The 9253-nt window shown below is 43.3% G+C and overlaps 1 protein-coding gene and 1 long non-coding RNA gene across 2 annotated transcripts in view; both read right to left on the reverse strand.

The window, feature by feature from the left end:
* ALB (albumin) overlaps nucleotides 1-5210 on the reverse strand; it is a 38110-nt gene extending 32900 nt beyond the window's left edge. The window contains exon 1 of the mRNA XM_030888548.2: nucleotides 4982-5210. Within this exon, the coding sequence (XP_030744408.2) occupies nucleotides 4982-5210 (229 nt within the window). The remainder of the gene's footprint in view (nucleotides 1-4981) is intronic.
* A 3581-nt stretch (nucleotides 5211-8791) lies between these two features.
* LOC123520963 overlaps nucleotides 8792-9253 on the reverse strand; it is a 3204-nt gene continuing 2742 nt past the window's right edge. The window contains exon 3 of the long non-coding RNA XR_006679474.1: nucleotides 8792-8937. This is a non-coding gene — a long non-coding RNA (uncharacterized LOC123520963). The remainder of the gene's footprint in view (nucleotides 8938-9253) is intronic.

Consider the following 9253-nt stretch of genomic DNA (forward strand, 5'->3'; position numbering starts at 1 on the left):
GTGGCGGTCTCTTATTTATGCTTGGTGAGTGTTGTTCTTCTGCCCATACGGGGTTGGCAGGGATCTTTTGTAGGGCTGGGTTTCTTCTAACGTATTCTTTGAGGTTTTCCTTGTCTGGGAAGACTCGTCTTACTTCTCCATTTGTCTTAATCGATAATGTGGCTGGATAAAGTATTCTTGGTTTTGTGTTGTTTTCCTTCAATGTTTGGAATATGTTACTCCACTCTCTCCTCTTCTTCATAGTTTCTGCTGATAGGTATGAGCATATTCTGTTTGGGAACCTTGTTGTTGTTGTTTTTTCCTAGCTGCTCTCATTATTTTCTCCTTTTCCTCAAACTTAGATAGTTTAATTATCATGTGCCTTGGTGACTTCTTGGGATTCAGTCTATCTGGTGTTCTTTCAGCCTCCTGAATGGTTGCCTGGTTTTCATTCATTAAGCTCGGGAAGTTTTCCTCCAAGAATTCTCTCGCTATTGTTACAGATGACTTCTTTGTTGTGTCTTCCTCCGGTAAGCCAATAATTATAATGTTGTTCCGCTTTATGGCATCAGACATAGCGCTTAGGTTTTCTTCAGCGTCTCTGATAATATTTTTAGATTTTTGTTCACGTTTGTTAAAGTCTGCTTGGCTTTCCTCCACGTCACAGATGCGGTTCTCTCCTTCCTCCAGTTGATTCTCGAGGAAAATGTTTCTGCTACTCGTTTTTGTTATCTCCTCCCTAAGATCCTGTATTTTTCTTTGTTGTATGGCCTTTATCTCCTTTATCATTTCATCCTTTTCCTATATTGTTTCCCTCATATCCTGTATGACTCCAAGCAGAATTCTGAAAATTTCTTTCTAGGGCTGCTCAATGTCTGCATCTTCTATGCATGTTGTTATGTTCGGGACATCTTCTGCCATTGCCTATTATTTCTCCTGGGGTTTGTTGTTGTTGTTGTTGTTGTTGATGATGATGATGATGATGATGATGCCGTTGGGGCTGATAGCTGTTTGCGTTGCGTTGTTTTAGAGGAGCCAGGTGACATTCTCCAGGGAGTCGAAGAGCACTGGCTCTCTGTGGGAAACTTTTACTAATGCTTTGTCAAACTGCCTACAGCTATTTTCACCATGGAATTAACCTACCACTTTATCCTCCTGTGGCTTCCCTATCAGGGGAGTTCACTAGAAGATTGGTGGGTTGCCTGCTTAATTGTTGCAGAGGTTGTTACAGATGTTCCTGCAGCAGCTTGGAATATTGACAAGTGTTGGCCGAGCTGCCTTAGGCCCCCAGGTACACAGGCAGGAATTCCCCCATAAGAAGTTGGGCAGAGTATCCCCTGGTGGATGTCAGCAGGGCTTTACCCAGTCTCAGGCTATCTGCACAGGGTGGAACTCACTTAGCTGGATGTGGCACAGGCGTAAATGCCCTAAGCTAAGGGGAGTGGTCTGGAGGTCAGCAGTGGAGTATGAGAGAACAGGAAAGAGACAAAGAGGAGGAAAAAATTGAAAAGTACGACCGCTGAGTCTGTGAGGGGATATAGAGTAGAGAGGGAAATAAAAACAACAATGTCGCTGAGTCCTCATCCCCACCAGTAGAGCTGAACAGATTTAGTCCCCAGAGGTGACTGCAAGCTGTGGGTGTGTTGAGAAAAAGCCCCTGCGCAGCCCTCCAAGAATGTGGGGGCATAGAGAGAATAGATGGAAACAAAAGTAACAATATAGCTGAACCCTGATCTCTGCCCATGGAGCTGCAAGAGTTTAGCCCCCGCTCGAGGAACCGGTGGCGGCAAGCTGTGGTTTTGTTGATAAAAAGCCCCTGCGCACGCCTCCAAGACTGTGGGGTATAGAGAGCAGTGAGGGAAACAAAAGTAACAATGTAGCTGAACCCTGATCCCTGCCCTGGAGCTGCAAGGGTCCAGTGTCTGCCCTGAGGCAGGCGGCAGCAAACTGTGGCTGTGTTGAGACCAAACCCCTCTATGGGCTCCAAATGGTCCCATCTGCAGCAGAGACAGTGGCGGGGGCAAGGTCAAGCCCCAGCCAACTTCCACTGAGGTAAAGCAAAATTCCCCAGCCACTCAAAACCAGGTGGGTCTGTGCCTACTTATCTTTTTGATGTTCCTCCTGGGTGCCAGCAACGTTGAATTTCCTCTAAGCAGCTCTCCTGGGATGGATTCTGCAGAGTCCCCCTGGTATGTGTTACTCCACTGCCACCTTCCCAGAAGTCCTGGAAGTGGCTTTTAAAAATATTATTTGTACTTAAATTCTGCCTTATTCTAATAAAGAGTTTATTTATTTGATAATTAAAACTTTATTCCAAATTAGTAAAAGTTTATAAAGCAGCTCATTGGTTTTACCAAAAAAAAAAAATGAAAATGATGGCAACAAATGTTCAAATGTGCTTGACATAGTGGATGGTATGTTTGGATTGTGATAAGATTTGTATGAGCCCCCAATGAAATGATTTTTACAAAAAAAGACAATCATGCATTAGAAAGCAACTGTCATTAAAATACAGGAAATAAAGGAAAGATCAAAGTGGATTCCAGAAGAGACACTGAAATTTGCTCTTAATTGTAAAGTAGCTAAAGCAACTGGAGGAAAGGAGGAAGTCAGAGAGCTAAATAAAACATTTAAAGGGCAGCTCAAGAAGACACAGCCAAATATATAATGAAATGTGCAAGGACCTAGAGGGAGAAAATCCAAAGGGAAGAAGAACAATGTGGTACCACATAACAACCATAAATATAGCCCAATTCAAAAAATCAGAAAGCAACAAGTGTTGAAGGTGCTCTGGGGAGACAGGAACAATCATCCCCTGCTGGTGTACCTGTAAGTATGTACAGCCACTATGGAAATCAATCTGGTGATATCTAAAGCAGATGGAAATCCAGCTACCATACGACCCAGCAAGCCCCCTACTGGGCATATAACCAGAAGAGGCCAGAAACAAACCAAGGCCAGACATCTGTGCTCCAATGTTCATTGTGGCACAGTTCATAATTGCAAGGTGTTGGAAACAACTCAGATTTCCATCAACTGGCGAGTGGATTAAAAAGCTGTGATACATACATACAATGGAGTACTATACATCGCTAATAAGCAGTGATGAACGTGTGAAGCACATCGCTGCATGGGAAGAACTGGAGGAAATCATGCTAAGTGAAGTAAGCCAACACAAAAGGATAAGTACAACATGAGTCTGCTGAGGTAAGCTATTAAAAAAAAATGCAAAAGGGGCATAGGGAAAAAGCTACTGTGCATAAACATTACTGTGGTGGGTACCAGATAGTATGGCAGGGGCCAGACCAAATCCAGGGATACATATGGTAGCCAACTAAAAAGGAGGGGAAGAAAGGATAAAAAAATTTTTTTTAATGGATAGCGGTGGCACAGGACACTAACCCATCCAAGGGGAGGGTATTGATTATATCTCCACAGGGATAGAGGGGCCAGACTTCAACCCAGTGCTCCAAGATGTGATTATAACATGCCAGCATGGAATAGGGAACCAGTGGAGAGGTCTAAGGGGCCGGCCCCAATCCCAACTATATGGACACCTGCCCCTCCCCCCAAAATAATTTATTTCAGAGGACAGCACTGAAGCTGGAGCCCGGGGAGAGGGACATGTCTGATCAGAGCACACGGGAACAAATGAAGGGGAAAGAATACAGAGTGGAGCACATCCTGGCCCACCAAGCCTCGACGACGACGAGATTCCTGCTCAGGTTAGCTAATCCACAGAGAAGACCATATGGCCGGCCCCACTATGAGTCATGACATCCCTCACTGACCCATAACCCTACAGGGGACAACACTGGAGACTCAGTGTGGGAATTCCACCTGATCTGATCCCACCACACCGAGGCAAGACACTAAAGCTGTGGAGCAGAACAGCAAAGGGAACAGAGCAATAAAGTCCCCAGAGAACACCAAAAATAGACTTTGGGACCAGGGCTTGGCCCCCCATCAGACTCGACCCAGAAACACTCCTAAAGGTCAACAAACAGTCCTTGAACTAACTATAAGCTTTTCTTTCTTGTTGTTTTTTGTTTGTTTGTTTGTCATTGGCTTGTTGGTGTTGTTTTGTTTTCTTTTGTTGCTTGGCTTTGCTCTGTCTTGTTTTTGTGCATGTTATTATCTCTACATCTGTCTAAATAAGATAGGCTGGATGAACAATCTGGAGGAGAAAACAACGGGACTGACGGTTACAGGGGGACATGGGAGAGGGTTAGGTGGAGGGAAAGGAAGTGGTGTTAACAAACCCAGGGACAAGGGAGCAACAAGTGATCCAAATCAGTGGCGAGTTGGTTGTAGAAGGCCTGGTAGGGCGTGGCCAAGGTTAATGTAACTGAGAGGAATTACTGAAACCCAAATGAAGGTTGAACATGATAGTGGGATGAGAGGGAGAGGAAAGAGCTAGGAGGCAAAGAGCACATATAGAGGTCTAAATAAAGCCATGTACATATATAAGCATATTTATCTATGAGGATGTGGAAATAAATCTATGTGCATATATTTATAGGTTTAGTATTAAGGTAGCAGATGGACATTGAGCCTCCACTCAAGTACTCCCTCAATGCAAGAATACGTTCTTCTATAAACCTGGCATCCCATTATGTTCACCTTCCCGACAATCGCTGAAGACAAAGTGGGTGCATAAGCAAATGTGGTGAAGAAAGCTGATGGTGCCCAGCTATCAAAATATATAGCGTCTGGGGTCTTAAAGGCTTGAAGGTAAACAAGCGGACATCTAGCTAAGAAGCAACAAAGCCCACACAGAAGAAGCACACCAGCCTGCCTGATCACAAGTTGCTGAAGGGATCAGTTATCAGGCATCAAAGAACAAAAAAATCATATCATTTTGTGCTCACCTCCCCGATATGATTGCTGAAGACAAATGGGTATATAAGCAAATGTGGTGAAGAAAGCTGATGGTGCCCAGCTATCAAAAGATATAGCGTCTGGGTCCTTAAAGAGGATGGTTCTCAGATGGCTAGCCAACCAAATTGCTCAGCCGTTCCACCTCTTTGAGGTCGTGGTTGACTGAATGCAAGTTGTCCTCGAAGTGCATAACAAAGGCCTTCTCCCGGCCCTCCAGGGTCTCCTTGTTTCGCATGTGATCTTTTAGGCAGTCCGAACACCTTGCTCACGCTGGAGTGCAGTGCCTGGATTGCGTTAATGGCCTGGGCAAAGGCCTCCAGATTCACACCGACACTTAGCACGTCCGACATGATGCCACCGCTACAGGGTTCCCCTGCAAGATATGTTTTCATTGCTACAAATTCAACATAATAAAGCATAGTGGTTAATCATAAAACAATATATAATTATATATTCTGAAACATTTATGTTTTTCTGATGGTCTTAGGCAACCTTTGTGAAAAGGTCGTTCGATCACCCCCAACAGGGTTGTGACCCACAGGTTGAGAACCACTGCACTAGTGGATCAAGGTACACCCAGCCAAGAGATGCAGTTCTAGGGTTTGGATTTCAGGGACTGGGACTAAGATTGGGTTTTGATGGAATTTGCCATCAGAGGTTTCCAGCAAGGAGAATAAATTCCATTTAATCCTAAGAGAGTTATAGGGTTGAAAATTGCAGAAAATTAAGTAAGTGTACGGCTTAAAAGGCCAGAAATGCCCAAGGGAAATGAAATATATCAACACAAAAATTTGTCCACTAATACTTAAACTACTGCTCATAATAGTCAAAATGGAAATTACCTGCATGTCCATCAACTTCTGGATGGGTAAATACAACATTGTACAATGAACTATTCTTCAATAATAAAAAGAAGTGAAGTGTTAAAAAACTTTCAAGCCCTAAGTTACGATATTAAAATGGTCTGCAGGCTAACAATTTAGTTATGTAGAAAACATCAAGAGAAGATGGAGAGAATAGAGAATCACTGTACCAAAAGAACTAATCGATATTCCACCATTTCAGGAGGTCACACATGACCAAGAACCAATGGTGATTGGTGATTAAGGAAGAATTGAAACAGCACTGAATACATTAGCCAAAGGAAATGATTCATAAAGCAGAAGAAGCAGTGGAAGCAGTGGAAGCCCTCACTCATTTATGCCAGGAAACTTAAAAGACAACTACTTTGCCAACGGACTGGAAGAGATCCATATTGGTGCCCATTCACAAAAAAAAGTAATCCAAAGGAATGCAAACAATATCATGGATGTGGAATTGTGCTGAAGGTCATCCCACAATGATTACAGCAGCACATAGACAGGAAATTGCCTGCAGTGCAGGCTGGATTCAAAAGAGGATGTGGATCAAGGTATATTACTGATGTCTGATGCATCTTGGCTTAAAACAATGCAGAAAGATATTTACTTGGGTTTCATTGACTATGCCAAGGCATTCAACTGTGTGGACCATAATAATCTGTGGATAACTTTCAGGAAAATGGGAATTCCAAAACACTTCATGTGTTCACTCAGAACTTGTATATGGATCAAGAGGCAGTTGTGCAAACAGAACATGGGAGTACTGCATGGTTTAAAATCAGGGAAGGTGTGTATCCGGGTTGTATCCTCTCACCTTATATGCTCCGTCTGTATGCTGAGCAAATCATTAGAGACGCTGTATTATAGGAATATGGCATCAGGATTGCAGAAAGGCTTATTAACAGCCTGTAATATGCAGATGGCATAAACTTGCTGGATGAAAGTGAAGAGGAATTGAAACACTTTCAGATGAAGATCGAGGATTATAGCCTCCAGTAAGGATTACAATGTAATGTAAAGAAGACCAAAATCCTCGCAACCAGATAAATGAAGAAAAGGTTGAAGTTTGTCAGAATTTTGTCTTACTTAGATCCACAAGCAATGCTCATGGGAGCAACACTCGAGAGATCAAAAGACATATTGCATTAGGTATACCCACTGCACAAGACCACTTCTGAGTATTGAAGAGCAAGATTGTTACTTTAAGAAGTAAGGTGCACCTGTAAGGACTAAGGCATGCCTGACCCAAGATGCATTTGAACTATGGCGCTGGAGAAGAATATTGAAAGTACCTTGGACTGCTGAAAGGACAAACTGATCGGTATTGGAAGAAATAAGACCAGAGATCTCTTTAGAGCCAAGAATGGAAAGATTCCCCATACATACTTTGGACATTTTGTCAGAAAAGACCAGTCCCTGGAGAAGGACATAATGCTTGGTCAAGTGAATGGGGCAGTGTAGCAGGGGCAGATGGATTGACACAGGGGGTTCAGGCATAGAAGAGGGCTGAGGATTGCACCTGACTGTGCATTGATTCATTCTTTTGTACATTGGGTGACTATGGATTGGAGCCTCTGACTGAAAGGCACCTGACAGCAACCACAGAAATCCTCTGAATGAGGCCTGGTAGTGTAGTGCTTCCACGATGGGCTGTTCACTTCAAAGTGAGCATTCAAAACCGCCAGCCAACTCTGAGGGAGAAAGAGGAGGCAGAGATGAGGTGTTCTACTCCCATGAAGAGTTACAGTCATAAATGATCACTGAAGATAAGGACACTACAGCAAAGTGTGGAGAAGAAAGCAGATGGTTCCGGGCTATCAATCAAAATAGTGCCTGGGGTCTTAAAGGCTCATATTCAAACAAGCAGCCATCTAAGGGAGGAGTCAACTAAATCCACATGGAATAAGCACACCAGCTTGTGTGATTCTGAGATGAAAATTATAAATTCTAATATGGTGAAGAGAAAAGTATCACAGCTAAAATTATAAACACCCAATTTGCAGAGGGCTATGGAGGACAGTGGGAGCCCAAAATCCATCTGCCTAGTATCTAGTCACAGTGAGCCAGTGGCAGCTCCACTCTAGCCAAAGGCCAGAGTCCCGAACAGCCTCACTATCAGGCAGAGACCATTGTAATCCTGATTATGCGGGATTGAACTTGGTACCAGGCCAGGAATCTTCCTATAGACACCACCTGTGTTTATACTGGGCCGCAAGTCCCAGTATACGTCACATGATAGAAATTTTTCTTCCCTGACTTTTTGAAGGTTGATGGGGGTACAGGTTGGTGGGGGCGGGGTGTCTTTTGTCTCATGCATCATTGTTTTTGCCTTTATACTAATATGATCTTATCCTTACCACGTTAGTGCGATTTGTCTTGCACTATTTTCTGTTGGGTTTCCCAGCTGTGAAGCACAGGAGGAATGGCTGTATGATGATAATAACTGATACAAAGTGTTGTCGGGAATGCACGGGTGGGATGGACTGGGGGAGGAAGGGAGAGTTCTGGAGTAAACTGTGAGGGTGGGTACAGCTCAGTTTGAAGGGGATGTGACCATGGGGGTGGGGAAAGGGCTCTAAGATAGATATCATGGTGATTACACAACTCCCCTTGAGGGGGCTGAACAATTGAACTGTTCAGTTGTATGATATGTGAATTATGTGCCAATAAAACTGTTAAGGGGAAAAAAAGGTTAAAAAGAGTAAGAGTCTTGGAAACTCATAGGAACGGGTCTTCCTTGTCTTACAGGGTCATTGTGTTAGGGAATTGATTTGATGCAGTGAGAAATTCTCCAATGAGCTCTAATGGCATCATGGGTTATATATTGGGCTGCCAACTGCAAGGTAGGCAGTTCAAACCCATAAGCTACGTCAAGGGATAAAGATGAAACTTTCTGTCCCAGTAAATGTTACTGCCTCAGAAACCACCAGTCAGTCCTACCCTGTCTGACAAAGTCGTTATGTGTAGGAATCGACTCTGTGGCAGTAAGTGAGTACGATGTCTCCATGAGAATGTAGTATGTAGAACAACACTAACACACTTCTGGAAAATAACAGGCCTGGACCATGATGTCAGAATGTTTCAATTTTATTAATTTCAGCACACAAAGAAGAGGACAATATTCAAACATGTGTGTTTCTTAGAGTGTTGTTGGTTTTACACCAACATAATAGAAATATCGATGAACCAAATCCAGATCTTCATGTCTCATGATGGGCTAGAGAAAGATATAGGGACAAAAAGACAAGCATTAGTGGTATTTGTACAATGGCAAATCAATTTTTAAAAGTACCGACATTGTCCAGATTCTCTTTCTGAAAATCCTGTGCTTGAGAGTAATGCATCTAGAGATAATGAAAATAATTCAAACCTATCCTGGGTATACGGCAGCTTACCCTTGGGGTAAGAGCAAAGGCACACACATTCGTATTGTGAAGGCCTTGCTACATCACTGAAGCCATGAGACGTCTCAGGCTGCAAAGCAGGGCTGCAAACCACTTTGAATCACTCCAGTCAAGGCCAAAGCTGAACTA

The sequence above is a fragment of the Echinops telfairi genome, unplaced genomic scaffold (genome assembly GCF_000313985.2).
Source record: "Echinops telfairi isolate 266 unplaced genomic scaffold, ASM31398v2 ScPeMD7_7468;HRSCAF=8506_0, whole genome shotgun sequence".
Classification (NCBI taxonomy): Eukaryota; Metazoa; Chordata; class Mammalia; order Afrosoricida; family Tenrecidae; genus Echinops; species Echinops telfairi.